The sequence below is a fragment of the Anabas testudineus genome, chromosome 13 (assembly GCF_900324465.2).
Source record: "Anabas testudineus chromosome 13, fAnaTes1.2, whole genome shotgun sequence".
NCBI classification, from domain to species: Eukaryota; Metazoa; Chordata; class Actinopteri; order Anabantiformes; family Anabantidae; genus Anabas; species Anabas testudineus.
Genome location: NC_046622.1, coordinates 5,614,182 through 5,633,851, shown reverse-complemented (window position 1 = coordinate 5,633,851; position 19,670 = coordinate 5,614,182). Strand labels below are relative to the sequence as shown.

Sequence of the window (19,670 nt, the reverse complement as noted above, 5' to 3'; positions counted from 1 at the left end):
GATTGGGTATGACTCAAGTTCAAATAATAATGTTCCTTTTAGTCTTTTAAATCAAGAGATTGGTAATTATTAAAACATCACGCACTCACAGAAAAGCCTAAGAGACATTTAATACTGTCAGAAAAGAGCTGCTACATCACATCTGCTAACTGATGTACAAGAAAATACAATTCATTCTCCTTATTCACCTGCTCATGCTGATCTACACCAATCTACAGGTACTAGAGATAATAAGTACCTCTGGAATAATGCGAGCAGGATTTAGCTAATACTCAAACTATGCAATTAAGGAAACCAAACTCTACAATTGAAAGGCCTTTGGGTAAAGACATGGTCCCACATTAAATCTCTTTGAAGACCACCAGGCAGCCAGAGGACAGTCTGATGATGGAGAGACTGCAAAAGTGGTGCAGACATGGGACTTCAATAATGTAGGATCATCTAAATTCAAAACAAAAAACAAATGCATGTGAAGGACACTGATGTTATCACGACCCACAAGTCTTAAGGTCCTAACTGATCACTCTTAGACTGCAGGGGAAAACTTGAGGAAGGGATATACAGAAAGTAAAAGCCAGAGTAAACAGAAGACATCCCTTTGATGTACAGAACAAAACCATTTCATTCATGAGAATGGGGGATGAGGGGGTCACAATGAGGGTACATCACGAAACCTAGCTTCCGATGTCATGCTCAGTGAGCCTGGGCCAAAGATGTTGTTTTAATGGTGTGCAGAGAGAGGGAACAGGCAGAGACAGCGGAGGGAAAGAATAACAGGGTGTAATATCCACCAAAGTGTTTTTCTAATCACCGCAGGGAGCCCGTAGAAGCAGAAGACTCTCCAGACCATCTCAGGTCTGGTATTAACATCATATACAGTGCATCAATATGTCAACTCTGCAATCACTCTGTAGGTGTATTCATGTCTATGTTTCATTAGCTTTACACGTCCACAGTGGATTCTAATGTGTCATGTGCAAGACCGGACACCGATTTACTTGCATTTTTCATGTTCTATGAAAAAAATAGTATCTAAAGTGTAACAGCAGAATAATAACACTATAACAATTTAATGGTAAAATTCTGAAGAGAACAATGACGATCAGATTTGCTCTTCTTTGTCTGCTGTTCTAACGTGATAACGTGATGCTCCCAACTACATAAAGTACAGTATATGAAGTTTAGGAAGTAGTATATGGAGATTAGCACTAGTTGACATTTTCATTATGAATGTTTTCATTGTTTATTCCTTTATACACTATCCAGCCAAAAAAAAAGTCTCCATCTGGATTTAACTAAACAAATAGGTAAGAGCCTCCCATTGGATAATTACCGCATAGATGATTATGTTTCAGCTGCCAACAAGTTATTTAACCCTAACTGTTGCAGTGAGTAGCTTCTAATTTCTTAAACAACCATGTCTGAAGACACATCCTGTGGTCGTGGAAAAGATGTTTATCTGTTTCAGAAGGTTCAGATTATTGGCATGAATCAAGCAAAGAAAACATCTAAGGAGATTGATGAAATTACTAAATTACTAAAATTACTTATAAAGAACCGTCCAAAGCATTATTAAAAACTGGAAGGATAGTTGGGAACCATCATCTTTGAGGAAGAAATGTAGTCGGAAAAAAATTTTAATATTGAAAATAAGAGCATTTCCAAAAGCCCAATGCGAAGGGAACTCAAGGGATTGGGACCAAACAGCTGTGTAGCCTTACGAAAAAACACTTGTCAGTGAGGCTAATTGGAAAACAGGCTTCAGTTTTTTTGGGGAGCATAACGCTTGGACTCTGGGGCAATGAAAGAAGGTCATGTGGTCTGATGTGTCCAGATTTACACTGTTCCAGAGTGATAGCAGCATCAGGGAAGAGAGGCAGATGAAAAGATGCACCCATCGAGGCCTAGTGCCTACTGTACAAGCCTGTGAGGGCAGTGTTATGATCTGGGGTTGCTGCAGTTGGTCAGGTGTAGGTTCAGCAACGTTATGTGAGACAGAGTCCAGACTTTAACCCCATTGAGAATCTTTGGGATGCGCTGGAGAAGACTTGAGCAGCGGACTCTCCTATCATCAATACAAGATCTTGGCGAAAAATTAATGCAAGTCTGGACAGAAATAAATGTTGTGAAATTGCAGAAGCTTATTGAAACAATATCACGGTGAATGCGCGCTGTAATCAATACTAAAGGTGGCCCAATGAAACATTAGAGTGTGTGACTTTTTTTTTTTTTTGGACTTGCACTTTATATTTGTGTTTTTGTGTTGGAGTGGAGTAGACACTCTAGTAAAGCTGATGTTGGAATATGGAATCAAGAGATTATGGGATGTTGTGAAGTGTCTTGTGGTAGAATTATATCAACAAGCACCACATCTTGGCAAGTGTTTATTATGTAAAATATATAAAAATGTTCTCGCCTCTATATCATCAGTGGGCACAGACTATGTGATATTTAGTGGTTCACACTCACCCATTTGGAAAAAGAAAACATTTTTTGCAGTTTCCCATAAGTATTTTGCAAGCAGCACTGTTTTCAATCATCTTGCTGAATAGTGACAACCCACAAGCCAGTGGCATATCCCAAGGCACCAAACTAAATCTGGGTGCAGCACAAACAGTCTAAATTTAATAGGACTTCAGAAAGCATCCTACTTCTCCTTGTGGTGAGTTACTCTGAGGAACAGAAACATCTGTACCTTACGTGAGATGGTCTCCACATCTGGTCTGAGCCCTGATTGTTTAAGGGGTGTAGGCATGCACCAACAGCTGCAACCAACCACTCCCATATGTTTCTGATAGGCAAAGTGTCTAGATGTTTGTTAGGCGTAGGGTGATCTTTGATCCCTCAGCAGCGTTGGCCGTAGTGTTATCATGAGGAGGGCCTGTGAGGCTCTGAGAGACACACAACGGAAGCACAAAAACCTCACAGAAGGGCCTGTGGTGCACTGTGGTGAAAACAAGGATGGTAAAGTGACTTCAGCTGTGGAAAAGAACTCTTTGGAAACCACCCAGCATCTCTATCCAGACCCAGTTGTGTTACTGGCATCATCATAAAGGCAGTAAACGCATAAATATAGTATATACCTGGTGATTTAGAGTTGCATCAAAAGGAAGGAGAAAAGTGTGTAATCTCCAGATTTAATGAAAAAAATGGAAATCTCAGTTTGTAATATATTTTGTAATATATGTTTGAAAATATCCATGTTAATGTTCAGTTTCTATGCTGAAATGCTTTTTCCATCATCGGTCCTGAGTGGTGTAGCACATTGTGGCATGGAACAGACCAATGTCATAAATAAACCTTTTTCTGTTCCACTGTAAAAGGAAAGAAACTTGCCCTTCTGCTGACACGGTCACTCTGCCTCAGCCACACGTGCCTAAAGCCTCTTTGAACTAATCAACATCCTGCACCTACATCCCAGCACTATAAAGCACTAACTATCCCTGTCAGAGTTTTGACAGGCTTTGTACACCCACCATTCTGCTTCAGAGAGATGGTATTTTAGGAAGTGGTGTGCACCAGGCCAGAACTTCAAAAATAAACATGGCATTTATGAACCGGAAAGGGCTTTGCATTGCTGTGCCACTCCTGCTTCCTCTCTTATCCAATATAGCTTGGTCCCAATGCAGGAGCACTTCAGCAACAGGTCCTAATGAGGCAGGACAGCACATTTTTCTCTCATGCATTAAATCACCATGACATGAGGTTAAAATTCACAGCATTTTAAAGCATGTAAAAGGAAATGATACTGTATAACTCATGAACAAAGAAAAGGCCACTGTGGTGCTGTGTTTTGAATTCTCTTCTCCTACACCTGTGCAGCATATTTAATGCAATGTGCATATCACAGTGGTGCACTGACCAAAGAATCCATTCACAAACAGTTGGAGATCTACTGTTTGTGAATGGATGTGGTCAAGTCTCAAAGGGGAGACTGGCTAAAATAAAAAGCCACTGAAGTCAAGCTGAGTGTAAATGTTGACATCACATTCCGTTAGTCCATCACTGAATCTCAGATGCATTTAAAGGTCAAATTCCAGCTTGCTGCTCATCAATAACCCATAAAAGCTATTTACAAATTCCTGAAACTTGAAAGAAGTACTTTTCCTATTTCCATAATGCTAATTGTCATAGATTCAAAGATTTTAAAAAAGAAGAATTACTGGCAAAAAACCCCACAAAAAACAGTGCGTAACCTTAAAAACATTTTGATTTCACAACATTTCCTTATAAACATCACACGATTGAGATTGATTCCATGCAGCCTAACCGTAAATGAGGAAAGACCTCAATGTTAAATCACTGTCTTGTTTGTTTGTTACGACTCCACATAACAAGTAAACTGAACAAGCGGCTGGAGGCCGTGATGTTTTCAGGTTGTCCCTATGCACACACGTCCCTTTCTCACGAACATGATATCTCAAAAATACCTCGAAGGGAATTTCTTCAAATTTGTCACAAATGTGACGCAAAAACTGATTAAATGTTGGTGTTCGAAGGTCCACCACGGCTTCACTTGTTGTTTGGAGCCCTACAGCTGCAATGCAACAACTCCAGCTTTTTTAAAATATGGTTCTTTTTAAATAAAAGCGTGGTTGAGCATTATGGGCTTCTGCAATTCTAGAGTCAAGGCATATGACAGCCTAACGTGATAAATGATCTCTACGTGTATGAACGCAGTTACAGGCCGAGTTTTAGCAGAAATTATGACACCAACTTTAAGTAAGTTCAAGTTTGACTTATGATGAAAAACATGAAAAGTCACTGAAACTCATTTCATCAGGTTTGACAGTCAAGTCAAGTGATTTACTGGGATCATGTCATCTTACTACAGCTCTGCATTGATGATTATAGAGTTTTCAGATATTTCAGTTGCAGTGGAACGTTTCACTCATATTTAAGTTATTTTTATATTATTTGACCGGGTTTTACATCCCTGCTCAATGATTAAAGATATATTTTAATCTGTTTTGCCATGCCTTAGAGGTATTCCTTCAATAAATATTCTATTCGGTGCATTGCTCTGCGTGAGCTGACAATTACAATTTGATTAAGTTTGCATCGTAGCAGACAGGCTACACAGTTTTAGCATTATTATTTTTAAAAGTTCTGGTCACAGTTTCATTTTGTGCGCCCTTAGGGGATAACACAAGACTTGTGTCTCATAACTTCTGATGTTTTCTGTAAACAAAAATTATCTACAACAGCTTCATGACAGCAGGGAGTTGGGGAGTTAATAAGTGGGTCCCAATGTCTTTGAACTATGTCCCTAGAATGAGTGTGTTTGACAGAATATTAGAGGAGCTGTGTAATCATATTGTCAAAACTGACTGTATCAACTCAAAGTGAAGTGATACGCCTTGTCCTATCACAAATAATTCAAAGAGTTTTGTATCAAGGCATTTGCCCAATTTAAGATCTTTATTCTAAAATTGTCTTGAAAGTAAACAAGTGTTTGGTGGTTTCAGCACCACAGGCAGCTGTGTTTTAAAGCTTTTAGAGCTGTGAGTTATAGTCAAGTCACCAGGATTCCAAGTAACATCCCTGACAATAGCAGACTGCTTGAATGTAAAATAACTGTGTCTTCTCACAGTGTCTTTCTATCTCACAATAACCCAACTATTTAATCACATACAACTGTGATGCACTCGTGTCTGAAATGGATTCACAAAAACATTTCTGGATGGAATTTGATTATTGAGCTTTTTGTTAGGGAGGACAGCTGCAATTTGCCAGTCTACCTGCAACCTCAGTTACAAGTGTGAAGTTTGCATCATGTGGGTGACAAGTGATAGTGAAGTGAAATACACTATGCACACACATACATCACACACATATGTATTTGGCCCAAACATATTATATTATACATATTTACTCTCAAACCAAGCAAAGGTGACCCCTGGTGGTGGTCATGTATCTAAAAGAGCAACTATGTGCATGAGATAATGTCAATAACTGTGTTTTACACCCAAAAAAGACCTTTTAAATGCTTTCTGAATAGCGCTGAAGTCTTTGAGTCAGTTTAACAGCAACTCTGAGATTTGGTTGGACAGTGCCTACAAAAGCTTATTGAAGGAGTAACTGAGAAGAGGCTCCACTTTGGTGAAAAACCACTTGCTCTTCAAATAGGCTACAAAGCTAAACCACAACTATGTGAACATGGTCTCAGTAAAATATGTTTTCTCCAAAATTATTATCCTGTAATTGAGTGGAACTAAAACAAGGCATGTTGAAAACTGAAGATCATAAAAAAACTGCACTGCGACTATAATCTTTTCCCCAACTTTACAAAATGATATACAGTTTGTAGTGGAATGTGAGTGTCAGAGGTTTTTATAAAAATAAATGATGTCTGTGTTATCTCTGATGTAGCCCTCCAGCCTACATAAATACTTTTCAGCAAATTATTCAACAACAATGTACATGTTACTGTATATACTGTAAATACTTACCTGTGAAACAGAAACAGCAGGTAGAACTACACATATATACATGTATGTTTAGTGGGAATGTGAAATGTATTAGCATACTGTTAATTTACCCAAAGTTAAATGTAGATGAGAATAAACAGGTTATAAATTAGTATTAAATTGTATAGAGCAGGGTTATCAGGAGCTAATAATTGCACCTATTATAAATGGACTACATTAACCTCTTCAGACTGCTCTTCTTCATGTTACATTTACTGTGTTTCTCCTAGTGTGTATATAACTTTCCAATTATTATTGCTGTAAAAATGTGCATTATAATACAGAACAGACCCGTGTTGAAGAATTAACAGCTTTATAAGTAGTGCAAACTTTATTTAATAAGATTTTGAGCTGGAGGGTGCAGGAAAGCTTGTCCTCTGAAGAAAGTAGTGTCTGAAGCATGCGGAACTAAAGTTCAGCGGCAAACGTTTCCGACCGGACGATGGATTTGTCGGAAGGAGTTCTGTTTACACCACAACGTGGGTCCGTGTGACAGAACTTGTATGTATAGTATTAAAACAGTAAAAATAGAGCTGTAGTCTACTAGAAACTGCTGTTGTTCACATTAAAATGGGTAAAAAACGCCGAAGCGAGGACTCGGCAGAGTCGAGCGCTGCGGTGAAGAAAGTTCCGGAGTTCAATGGGACTGTATTTAAAGCCATGCTAAAGGAACCCACCACAGCCATGAAAGGTGAGTTTACAATCACGTTATGTGTTGTTATTAACGCATCTAATTTATCTCTTATATTAGGAGATGTATTTATTAGTATTTCAACCATTCATGCTCGGTTTGATGCTTTGTCACCCGCAGGACTGGAGAAATTCATATCCACTGCTAAGAAGCTGCCATGCTCGGACTTGTATGATGTGGTTGAAGGTTATATTAAAATCTCAATGGAGTGTGCAGAAATATTCAAATTGCTGGAGGGGGAAAAGCATACAGAGACTGAGGTAAGCTCAGGTGCTTTTCTCAGAGGATTATTATCTGTTACCTGAGGAGCAAACTGTTCATCTAATCCTGCTTCTCTCCAGATGATGCTGATTTTTGAGAGCTTGGAGATGATACTGCTGCGGACAGCCAGTGACCTGTCCCACTTCAACATGGTTGGCAATGCTATTGTGAAAAAGACTGTTTCTAGCTATATGAAACTTCTGCAGGGATCTTTCCATTCAGAAAATCACAGGTTTGACTAAATGTATTAGTACAGAGACCTCATTGTCAGTCCTCACTGTGAATTGGATTTAACATTGTCCTTTTATTGTGCACAGGTTGGTCCGTCATTGCCTCAGTCTAATGTCCGCCTTGGTGTCTCAGAGCTCAGAAGCTGCCAGAGAGATTTTAAGTAACATCCACATCAACAAAGCACTGGCTGGACTGGCAAAGAGAAAGGATAAGAAGGTGCTGTTTTCAGTTTTAGTGTGTATTGGAGTTGTCAGGTTGATTTGTGTGTTTACATTCTTCTCTGTAAATCGTCCAGGGAAGACCAGATGTCCGCATGGCTTTCATCCAGTTTGTGTTGTCCTTTATGGTGTCTGGAGATAATACAACAGTTGGACAGATTTTGGAAATTAAAGGTAAAATCTAGATCTGTATTAGAAATTGCACAACAAACTGATAACTTCACCATGTTGATCACATGTCAATTTGATGTATCAGAGCTGCTGCCAGAGATCCTGAATACAGGTCTGAAAGAGGACAGGATGTCCATAGTCAGTCTGATTTTGTCCACACTGAAGACTAGAGTAAGTGCCCATCAGATCCCTCTTTTCATTTAGAAACAGTTTATGAATATGGTGTCAATATGTATTGTTACTTCTCTTCTCTATTGTTACTGCAGGTTGTCCTAAATAAGGCCATAAGCAAAACGCAGAAAGTACGTTTCTTCACACCTGCTGTGTTGGCCAACATCGCGTCGCTGTATAAATGGAATGGGATTGTGGATGCAACAACTGATGATAACAGAGTAAGTCATTTGGTTTTTGTCACCTGTGTTAAATCAAAGCCTCCATCAACTTAATTCACTTTACAACATGTGCATCTAATTTTCATTTATTTATTTATTTATTTTGAAGAGCTCCGAGCATGCTGGGATATCAGTTGTCCGGGAACTTGTTCACAGTTTCCTTCTTGACTTGTGTTGCTCTCGTAAACATGGAATCAACTTTCATGATGCCAGCTTTGGCACAGTTGGAAGGTGAGTCATTTGTAGGATCTCAGATTTACCCAGTAATCTTCTGCAAACTCCTCATACTGAGTGATAAGTTTTATTTTTTACAGAGCTGGTAACATTGTCTTGCTTCAGTTCCTGGTGGGTCTGAAGCAGGCCACAGAGGATGAATTGGTGGCAGAGCTGGTGGTAAATGTGCTGAAAGCGAGTCCTGATATTCTGGCCAGATACTTCAAAGAGACTCAGTATTCTTACACTCCTCGCCCTAAAAGTGCTTGGCAGGACAACGTCAAGTTACTTAAAAAGGTAACTACTGCTATCATATGGGAATCCCAGCATTAACTGATGTCTTGTTTGCCTATTCTAAAATCAATAATGGCCCTCCTGTCTTTTTGTTAGATCTACGAGGCCCAACCAGAGCTTCCCACAGTCTTTCAAGCTCAGGAGGTTATACCTGTTCCTCGCCAGCTCTCCATGATTATAGCGACGTCGCTTCCTCCCGTCTGTAACAAGGCCTTCTTCACGCAGGGCCTCAGCGTGAGTAATCGAGTCTCTTAAAATAAATGAATTGTCTGTTGTCTGTTGAATTGGTGCAGTAAATTTTAAAAAATGTGTTATAATAGGGAGTACTGTACATTGAAAATGTCTCCTCTTGTATCTGACAGCTTGCCAACACAGCTGTGCAGCTCACAACTCTGTCCATGATGAGTTTCATCTTAAAAAGAGCCAGCAAGAATATAGAGTACCTTTTGGATAAGTCTGAGTGGCAGAGTTCAGATGTATGCATGCCCGACATGATGGGGAATTTATTACAACAGTACAGGGAGACACTCAGCAAGGTAAGTTCCGGCAAGTGGTGTTTTAATACCCATAAATATTAACTAGACACCAATCAAAAACAGATTTTTTGATTTTATGGTTTGTTTCAGATTTTGCCTGACATGACGAGCATTGTAGCAAAGTGGCAGTCACTTAGCAAGAAGGAAATGACAGGTGATGACAAAAACAAGACCAAAGCTGGGGAGAGTGCTGAACAGACGGAGAATAAAAATAAAGAGCCTGGTAATAACTTTTACAGCGCATGTATTTATTATGAAAAGTCCAGTAAAACAAAGGGAAAATCAAAGCAATTCAGTCTGTTGTGCTTTATTTTGAACAGCTGCTGAAACAGCTGAGGTCATCCTGCTCAAGGCTCTGATTCTTCAGGTCATTTGTCTGTACCAGAAAGTAGTACCACATCTGGTCAGCCAGTGCAAATTTGACTTCAGCAAGCTCTTAAAAGGTAATGCTCCCTCTGTGGACTAGCAACTATAGTTGCTTGTGGAGGCAACTGTAACTAACTCAGTATTGTTCTGCTGTTTTTAACAATATAGTAGAGTAAGAGTTGTTTTTTTACCACCCTAGGAATTGTGTCAGAGAAGGGAATGAGGGAAGAAGTTCCCCCAGTTTTGCAGTATCAGATACTACAGTTGGCTTTAGATCTCCCTGCAAGCAAGTTCTCCTGGTTCCGCATACAGGTGAAGAACTCATTCTACAGTTTAATGTGTCGTTTTCACTGATGGCTTTTTGAAGCTTTTGCTTCTCATCAGTAATGTTTCTAATGTGGTCTATATTACTTTTCTCCAGGATGCTGCAGATACTGAATCACCATCTGGAGAGAAGTCAGTACTTTATCTGCTTCTCAAGATGTTTGTCACCAGCAGCAACAGCTACCTGAAAAACTCCACACAGATGCTGGTTCTCAAAGTAGGAACATTTCTTCTTTTGTTGCTTTAAGCCTTCAGTACATTAGAGACATAAATATTTAGATATTTGAAATATCTTTATATTGTCCAAACACACAGGCATGCTTCAATTTCAATTTAGATAATATTATTCTGCAATTAGTGGGATTTACTGTATATGGGATTTTCTCCATACATCAAAAAGACGCCTAATTAACATATATTATATTGAACAAAAATGAAGCTTAACACATTTATTACTTCATCTGAGCAAATGGCATAGTTTCTAGATATGTTTGCAGTTCTTCATCTACATCAGGTACAACAGTTTAGTACTTAACATTAAGAATAGTAGTTTTTTCATACTGAAAGAGCCTAAATCATAGTAGGAAAAGTCTCAGTCTTGATATTTAAGAGTTTTCAAGTCATATTACCACATTTCACTCAACAGGTGCTGAAGGACAGTGGGGTGTTTGAGTACACCTGGACTGAGCTTGAGCTTTGGCTCAACCAGCTGACCAGAGTAAAGCCAAACCAACAAGATACTGTCATCCATTTCTTAGAGAGGGTAAATCCACATTGATAAATCATCTCTGAAAAATGTTGTTGGTTAGACAAAATTATACGTTTGGAATCATAACATTGTGGCCACAGTTAATCATAAAATCCGGGTCTCTTGCTTTAGGTGTTTGTCAAAGTGATGTGCAGCTCCTACACATACACAGATAAAGTTGCCAGCCTGGTGCAGGAAGCAGCTTATCTGCAAGCTAACCTGACTAATCAGGAGGGCGACGCTGCCAGTATCCCAGTCTCACACATTGATGGTGAGCATGTGAAGATGGAATCCAAGTTATTACCTTGAGCTTATGAATTTAGGTTTTGCAGTTTGTCAATTCTGACAATTCATGTTCCAGATGTCCTGGACATGTTGGATGTCATCATGGAGGGTAATGATGGCGAGATGGAGGAGTTCGGGCCATCTCTGAGTGAAGATCTCATTAACCAAACCTTCCCCTTCAGTGTGGTGGTTCCTGCTGCTCTGGAGGCCAGAAACAAGCTGCCAGCAGACAAAGGTAAAGTACTCCTGCTTAAACTGGAGCAGACAGTGCACATATTCAATCAATGTGGAGACTAGAACCATTTGTTTCAGGTACACCAAAAAAATTCAGTTGCAAAATCAAAAGTGCTAAAAAACACTGCAATAAATCATGTCCTGGTTCTTTCACTCTGTTTTATGAAGTGTTTTGGAAGACTTATAATGTGGTATGTTGTAATGTTCATAATCATCTGTTTTCTCTTCCCTCAGGAGTGGTATATGACTACTTGTCTGCCGTGCTCTCAGATGTGCTGCACTGTCAGAGAGAGCCGCTCCCTCTCTGTCTGGCTCTGATGCAATACGATAAAGAGCTTGTATCCTCTGAACACACTGCTACTCCTCATCCATCCATTGTACACCTTCATCAGTATTACTCCAAATGGTTACCACAGCAGTGCCGGGAGGAACTGGTTAGTTTTTGACAGCGTCAAGTAACTGTTTAATTTAATGCATTTGATTTGTTTATGTAGAAAATAACTGTTTTTATTTTCACAGTTCAACGCATTTCAGTGCCAGTCAAAAGAATTGCCATCCCCCGTTTCATTCACTGCACTGATGAAAGCTGCAAATATCCAGGGACCGAGCACTTTGCTTGAGGACACCTTCACAAAGAAAGTCCAAGAAGTTCTAGCTTCAATGTCTCTGACAGAGTTTCCAGTAGCAATCAGGCAGATTTTACTTTACATCAAATCAACAGTGGAAGACTTTGGCACGGTAAGACTAAAAAACAAGCTCAATGAACAGGGACATTTTAGTTAGAAATATGCACAACACATTATATTTTTCTGCACAGTTCACCAGTGACATAGGAATCAACCTGCTGAAGACCTTCATGGAAATACTCCGGGATTTGGTGACAAAGCTGCAGGACTTTCCAGTGACCACAACGTCTGAGCCCTCTGCAGAAAACTTGCAAGAAGGATCAGATCTTTTCCTGGAACCCAACCAGTCGTCCACGGTGGAAGCCAACAAAGAGAAGGTTAGGAAAAAGTTCAGCTTTTATAGTAATTGTCTGTGGCCAAGAATATCAATTTATTTTCTAGCATATTAACATTTAGTATGTCTTATATGGCCCCTCTGTCTTTAGATCCTTGTTTCAGCACTTGGCTCCATCTTTAAACACCCATGTTTGGAGCAATGGTTTCTGGCTCTGGAGCTGGCTGCTTTGCCTCCTCAAACTCTGAACCCCGTGAGACTAAAGCACTTGTATGCTCAGCTTAATGATGACACGCTGGACCTGTTGAAGATCTGTGCCCCCATTCTACGTGATCTGGGTCACCTGGAACTTCTTTGTAGCTACATGGGTGCTGTGGAAAAAGCTGTACTCATGGAGCTGAAGGAGAAGAGCTCCCAGGCTACAAAGAAACAGTCCAGACCCTTTCATGCTCTCCTGTCTCTGCACAGCTACATGGACCCCTGTAATCTGAGGGAGGTGATCTCCAAGCTGCTGCTCCTCCCCCAGGAGAGACTCATCTCTTCCAGCAGAGAGGGTGCACATGCCCAGCTTAGTGTTTATGGTCATGCAGCATTGCAGATCTTAACAGAGTATAAATCTAACTCTTCCCAGGACGACAGCACCTTTCTCACACAGTCACACCTTCACGGCTTGGGAACCCTTCTGTTGTCCTGCTCCAGCCCTGCGCTGGACGCCTTCATGCTGCAGACTTTATCTAGTGAGCCAGGTAGTGCCAAGCTCATCCACTCTGACGTGCTGCTGCACTGTCTCCAACGACCTCTCCCAGATACCCAGGCAATCAGCTCTCTTCTACTGAAGAACTCCTCCACCCACCGTCTCCGCTTTGAGGTGTGGTGTCTAGAGCCAGCAAACATGCAGAAGCTCTCAGACCAGACAGAAACATTCATTCCACTGATTAATACCTACTTACAGATGGCAAGTAGAGAGGATCCGGCCAGACCACAAGATGGTTTGTATTAAAAAATAAGTTCTGTATTGTCAAAATGCATGCAGCCTCTTTTCCTGTCATTGTCACTAATGATTTGTATATTCTTTTTTCTTGTGTTTTTATAGTGCAAAAAGAAGTCTTAAAAGCTCTCAAGCAACAATTGTTTGCAAAATTGTCCCGATGTGTTCTGGAAAATCTGGCAGAAGACACTGGAGCCCAGCTTGTGGAAACACTAGCCAGTCTGATCAAGCTCTCTGCAAACATCAAGGACATCAGAGATTTCATCAACAGTCTTCCCAAGGTTCTTCAAAAAGTGGACAGCTTTGAAAGGTGATAATAAACCCCTATTAAAAAGAAAACGATTAGTGTCAGAGTTTGTTAACTGAATGCTGCTTTCTCTTCCAGATGGAAACTCGTGGATGTCATCTCTGAGAAACTTGCTGATTGCCCAGAGGAGCAAGAAACCTGGAGGAAGTCTGTCACAGCTTCTGCTCTGAAATGTCTCATCACCTCTTACAGTCAGTCTAAAGATCAGGCTACTTCTCCATCACAGCAGGAGCAGAGCATCCTGGAGAGACTGCAGCGACTCCTAGTGGGTTAACTTTCCTAAAACATACTCTCTAATTTTACTTTTCAGCATTTTATAATTTGTCTTCTTTCCTCAGACATCAGCTGAAGACGTCACTGCATCTGAATGGAATAGTTTTGTCAAGAATGGATTAAAGTAAGAAATGTGTTATTTTATTATTCTTTTTTAATGGTCAGTGTTTAATAAATAGCTTCTCATCAGATATTTTTAATGAGTGAACTAAAAAAAAAAAACAATCTACTGTAGATATCGCTACAGAGACCATCACTTCCTGAACACTTTGAGCTGCCTGGTGGAGGTGATGTACAGCAGCAGTGACCACCAGATGGATCTGATACCTTTATCCACGCTTCACATGATGAGCAGCAGCCATTCTCTATTCCTGCCCACCATGTTGGACTCTGATGACGAGCCTAGCAAATATGAGGCTAAAGGTACTGTATCTGAGATAAAGATCAAATCACAAACCTGAAGCTGTATCCCTTTTTTATTGAACACAAGCACATTTTTGTTCTCATTTCAGAAGCGTTAGTGTCCCTTCTTCTCTGCTTGGTGAAAAAATGCCCTACAGTCTGTAACATCAATCACTTTGTTGTACTTTTGGGAGCATATGGAGCTACGCTGAACACTTTAGGTAAAACATGAAGTTTGAGGATTTGGGGAGTTCGTGCGTTTGTCTTTTCTTCTTACATCTTTTTGTTTTTCAGATCAGAAACTGTTACAGCTTCTTCAGGAATATGAAAAGAACCATGTTAGCCTGGTCAAGTTTCAGTGAGTTACATTTGTTTTTTATGTTGTACATGTAAAAAGTGCAGCTCTTTTTTCTTCAAAACACTAAGTGTGGGTTTCCAACTATAGATCCTTCCTGTGGGGCCCAGCAGCTGTGGAGCACCACAAGACCAGGAAAAGCCTTGGAGCTTCTCTGTGGAAGCAGGCAAGCTCAGATGACCTGTTGGCCCTGCTGAAAACTGACAGGATGCTCAAAACTATTGCACACTTTCCCCAGCACCACAGAATCATCCCACAGGTCAGACTTTACTTTCCAGAACAATAGTTTTATAGGTTTTGATAAAGGTCCATTTCTCCACAAAATGTGTTTTTTTAATTATCCCTAGCTGTGTGGATGGGTTTTGAGAAATTTTAGTTTAAAGCTGTTTCATATTAACCACAGTGAAGATCTATTCTGGAGGACCACATTTTTTAATTATAGTTTTATTACTTAAAGGAACCTATATTTATATATCAATATTCCATTTTGCTCTTTTACAGGATGTTAATGAGCTGGTGATCAGTGGAAACGCAGGAAAGGACCCTGGGAATGTGTATGATCCCCGCTTTCTTTTGCCTCTATTCAGTGCCATACTGCGGCCAGGTGATTATATTTTACTGCTGTTGGTGTTTTTACCCCAGTTATCAGTTACAGTCATCAATGGTTAACTCTGTGGTATTCATCTTTCCCTATGTGACAGAGTGTGTGATTGACTGCCTCAAGTTTGTATCCAGTCATGCTCTTGGAGTAACTGTAATGGCTCTAAGTAGTTACGACCCAAATGTGAGAGCAGCAGCGTACCATGTGCTGAGCTGCTTCTACCAACACCTAGAGGGAGCTCGGTTTAGAGAGAAGAGACAGGTGAAGCGTCATGGATGTAGTGTGTGACTATTGCATGTTTGGAAATCCCCTCTGGATCACACTGATCTTGTTTTTGTCAAACAGCTGCTGTATTTGATGGACACAGTGAAGAATGGAATCCGACAGAAGAATCAAAGACTTCCTTTCGTCCTGACCACTTACATCACAAAAGTGGCTCAACAGATGCTAAAACCTGGTGTGTAACCATGAAAACTCCGCTTTTTTCCGGACCTGCCCTGTTCAATACTTTTATCTAAAGTAAAATTTTACCTTTGCCTCTTTTTGTTTCTTTTTCTCTGTTGTCTCTATTTTAATATTGTCTGTGGCATTCATGTTTGTTCTTTTTTCTTGTTTCTCCCCATTTTGCAGAGGACCACATGTACGTGGTGTTAAACAGGTTTCTGCTGTCCCATCAGAGTCTGGATTTTAGAAGGGTCCCTGAGTTCTTTAAGCTTTTCTATGGCTTTGACTTGGAGGTAAATCATTACACCAAACTACTAAAAACTGTTCCTGTGTTTTTTTTCCTCTGCAAGTTAATCATGTTTGTCAGATGTTACCCCGAATAGATAAATGACCGACATAATAAACTCTTACATCAACAACATTCAGCCTTCATCTGTTTGTGTTGTTCAGCTTAGACTGTATCTTTGTGGGGGGGTCGGCCATGGCAGTGTCACTGAATGTTTTTGTTTGGTTTTTTTTCTGCAGCACAAGATTGAACGTGAGTGGATCCTGAATGTGCTGCAGGAGGGGATAAGTGATAGACACTGCTACGACTTGTGCGACCAACAAGGCATCTTTCAGAGCCTTTTGGGGTTCAGCAGCAGCCCCCTGTGTGACGAACACGCCCAGGTACACCCACTGTGAGAATCACAGTGATTCAATATGTGGGTGGTGAACTCAAGCAGATGGGAGATAAAATAGTTCAACTATTAAATTAAATTAATAACAGAAAAATTAAGACCATAAGTCGTCTGAATTACCGAATGAAAGCTACAAGGTCAAGGACAAGGTGATTGATGCTTGTTATGTCTAAAACACATTTCTTTCTCATGTATTTCTCTACCAGGCACAGATCATCACAGTGTTGTGTCAGGCTGCCCGTGTGAACAAAGCAGCTTATAGCCTCACCAAGAGCTGCGGAGTTCTAACTTGGATAATACAAGTTGTTGAAAAAAGGTACAGTCGAGAGTCAGATGCTGTTTTAATTTTGGCTCTTTACTTTTAAATAGTAATATTAAAATATTCTATTAATCAGTTTATTATTTAATATTAATATTTTATCCTCCTCAGAAACCAAGACCAGCAGCTGCTAAGTGCCATCATAGATCTGCTCCATGTGCTGTGGTTCACCAACCTTGGACAGAAGGAGATGCAGCAGATGGAAGGTGCCAAAGCTACTGCATCCACAAATGAGAAACCTCAGAGCTCACCGAAGTGTCTCCCTCTCCCACTTATCAGTGAATTCCTATGTGTGGCATCAACTCTCAGCAAACACTTCAGGTAAAGCACCTTTCCTATCAGACACCTACAGCAATGGTGAACAATCACATTTAGACAGTACATTAACTTTACCCACAACCGGTAATTAAATGTTGAACTGCTGACAAAAGCTGATATGATAAATGATCGATGTTTGTCTGATTTCTTTTGGTTGAGGATGTCTCTGTTTGTTTGACCCCATCCTGTCAGGTTGGGTGTGAAGGCCGCTCAGCTCAGCCTGTTTCTGCAGACACTTTGCTCTATATTGAAGCACCATAGGACAGCTCTCAATGTCAACAAGCAGGCTGACCGGTTCACACTACCCCCACAGCCGCTTTCCTGTACTGAAGTCCTTGCTCTGCTCCTCTGCTGGGCCTCTCTGTCCCACGACACAGCACTCCTTTCCCAAATCCAAGCCTTGTCTGAAAAGCACAAAGTGAAGGACCTGCTGGGTGAGTGCCATTAAATGTACTCCTCAATACATGCTGTCTCACCAAAGAAGTCTTGTCAATATTAATCCCCACAAATTATGATTTATATTCAGGGCCCACAAGACAACAATAATGAAAAATGTATGAAAAAAGGTTTAAGAAAATATGTGATAACATTACATGTTATAGTGTTTCTGTTACAGTCACTGGAGAATTTTTTCTGTTTCACAATATGTATTTAATATCATTCTTTGTATCATAATGGAATAATAATTTTTTTATCATCCTCTCAAGGGATGGGAAGGGATAAAGCCCGAGGTAAAAGCTCCTTTTCCCAGGCCCACAAACGAAAAGAGAACCTGGCAGAGGACACCGACACTGAAAAACAAGACAAGAGTCTCCTGACAGAATGTAAATTTTACCTCAGCAGCATCTTTGTTCACTGGGAACCTGTGTTTCCCCTCTCTGAACCCCAGCTGGCTCAGCCAAGAGACAAACTGGATCCCAGTCGGTTGGCCTGCGATACTGTGCACCTGCTCACCAAGTGGTCCCTGAGGTGCTTGGTGGAAGTCTCATATGATGAAAACAGAACTGAAGAATTCTTGTGCTGGCTTGAAAAGACTGTGATAAAACATAGGGAAATCGTAGATGTAATGCTCGATCCAGGCATGAAAGCAGATCTCCTTCGACTCCACCATCAGGCCTTTGAAGCTCAGTGTCACTCTGGCATTTCGGCAAGAATGGAAACCTTCCAGAGATTTACCAACATTATGATACGCATGCTAGAGGCAGAAGGTCATCTCCCAGAGTTGCATCAGGCAGTCATCTCTGCCTGCCTGCCAGAAGGTGCACATGATCCATGTAGATGTGGTAAGGTCCTGACACCTGACAAACTATCTGTTAGAGCTGATGTGCATCATCTTCCTACTCCATACTACCATTAGACATAACTAAGAGTTACCCAAATGTTCAAAGCAGTGATCCCAAATCTTTATTTTAGAAGTGCCAAAAATTATTTAAATTAAATACGTTTGGTATATGTGTCCCATGACTTATATTACTCTTGAGCAGTGAACTATGAAAGTGCCAACATTTTGCAACATTTATTGTAAAATTAGATCATATATATACGTCATACATATGTACATCATTTGCAATGTTAATTATCATTCAGAAAGCCATTCAAAGTGCATCATGAAGGCCTGTCAAACATTGCTGACTGTAGAGTAAGACGTGAAAATCTGCCATCAGCCACTGCAAAGTAACTTCAGTCTCAAATAAATATTGACAATTAAGCATAATATCAGCGAGTCTACAAACATTTTCAACTCAACATGACTACATATCTTCTTCTTTTTTTCCATCTTTTAAAGATTCATCATTTGTAAAACGTTGCATTGTAATTCAGCTAAACCTCTTGTTTCCTCCTTTCCAGAAGCTGGGCTATTTCTGATTTCACTGTACATCCATGAGCTGTGGAGCGGATCTTTATCTGCAGAACTGTTCATGTCTCATGTCAGTTTGGTGACCAGAGCAAAGTGTAAACGACAGAAATCATCCAAATCACTGCCACAGACGGCTATCAGAGACATCTGTAATGACATCATCGCTATGAAAAGTTAAATGTGACATCTGATCAGAGAACTAATTATAAGAAAGCCATTCCTTTGCTTTGATGCTTTGTTTGATTCCTGTAAACTAATTGAAGACATTATGTAAAATCCTGTGTTATAAAAGGCTGAGAGTAAAAATCTTTTTTAACATATGGTTCCTGTATAACCTCATACTTTTAGCATCTAGTGTTGACATGTACACACACTGCTAGTTAAAGTACAACATAATAGTTACTTAAAAACGTTTGAATGGTCACAAATGTTTTCACCACATCATCTTTTCTTATCATTTGGAATTTAAATTTGTTGTCCATCACCCAAAATGTAAACATTTTTTGTCACATCCATAACGAGTGCCCTCATTTAGCCTCAGGTCAAGCTGTTGATAGCCTGTGTCTTCTGTTGATGTGGGGTCGCCTGCAATAATGACAACAAGGAATCATTTTAAAGTAGAGCTTTGTAGGTTTACCCTCATTTAGAACACACACAAATGTATACACATGCACGTTATACTTACCTTAGCAGGTTTCTGCTACAAGACATTAGATTCAAACTGAGAAAGA

General features: G+C 40.1%; 1 protein-coding gene across 1 annotated transcript; it reads left to right on the top strand.

The window, feature by feature from the left end:
• Positions 1-6,929: 6,929 nt before the first annotated feature.
• On the top strand, positions 6,930-19,259 carry urb1 (URB1 ribosome biogenesis homolog). Its single transcript, XM_026375280.1, has 39 exons — positions 6,930-7,161; positions 7,282-7,421; positions 7,503-7,654; positions 7,740-7,869; positions 7,949-8,045; positions 8,128-8,213; positions 8,309-8,434; positions 8,544-8,665; positions 8,749-8,944; positions 9,038-9,175; positions 9,304-9,477; positions 9,568-9,700; positions 9,798-9,920; positions 10,043-10,155; positions 10,265-10,384; positions 10,814-10,930; positions 11,048-11,186; positions 11,277-11,435; positions 11,669-11,868; positions 11,954-12,172; positions 12,252-12,437; positions 12,546-13,383; positions 13,488-13,692; positions 13,768-13,954; positions 14,028-14,086; positions 14,198-14,385; positions 14,475-14,585; positions 14,659-14,722; positions 14,810-14,978; positions 15,221-15,323; positions 15,421-15,581; positions 15,666-15,777; positions 15,951-16,057; positions 16,290-16,433; positions 16,651-16,760; positions 16,875-17,084; positions 17,274-17,515; positions 17,789-18,364; positions 18,930-19,259. The coding sequence occupies exons 1-39, from the start codon at positions 7,041-7,043 to the stop codon at positions 19,115-19,117; spliced, it is 6,765 nt and encodes a 2,254-aa protein (XP_026231065.1). The 5' UTR covers positions 6,930-7,040; the 3' UTR covers positions 19,118-19,259.
• The last annotated feature ends 411 nt before the right edge of the window (positions 19,260-19,670 follow it).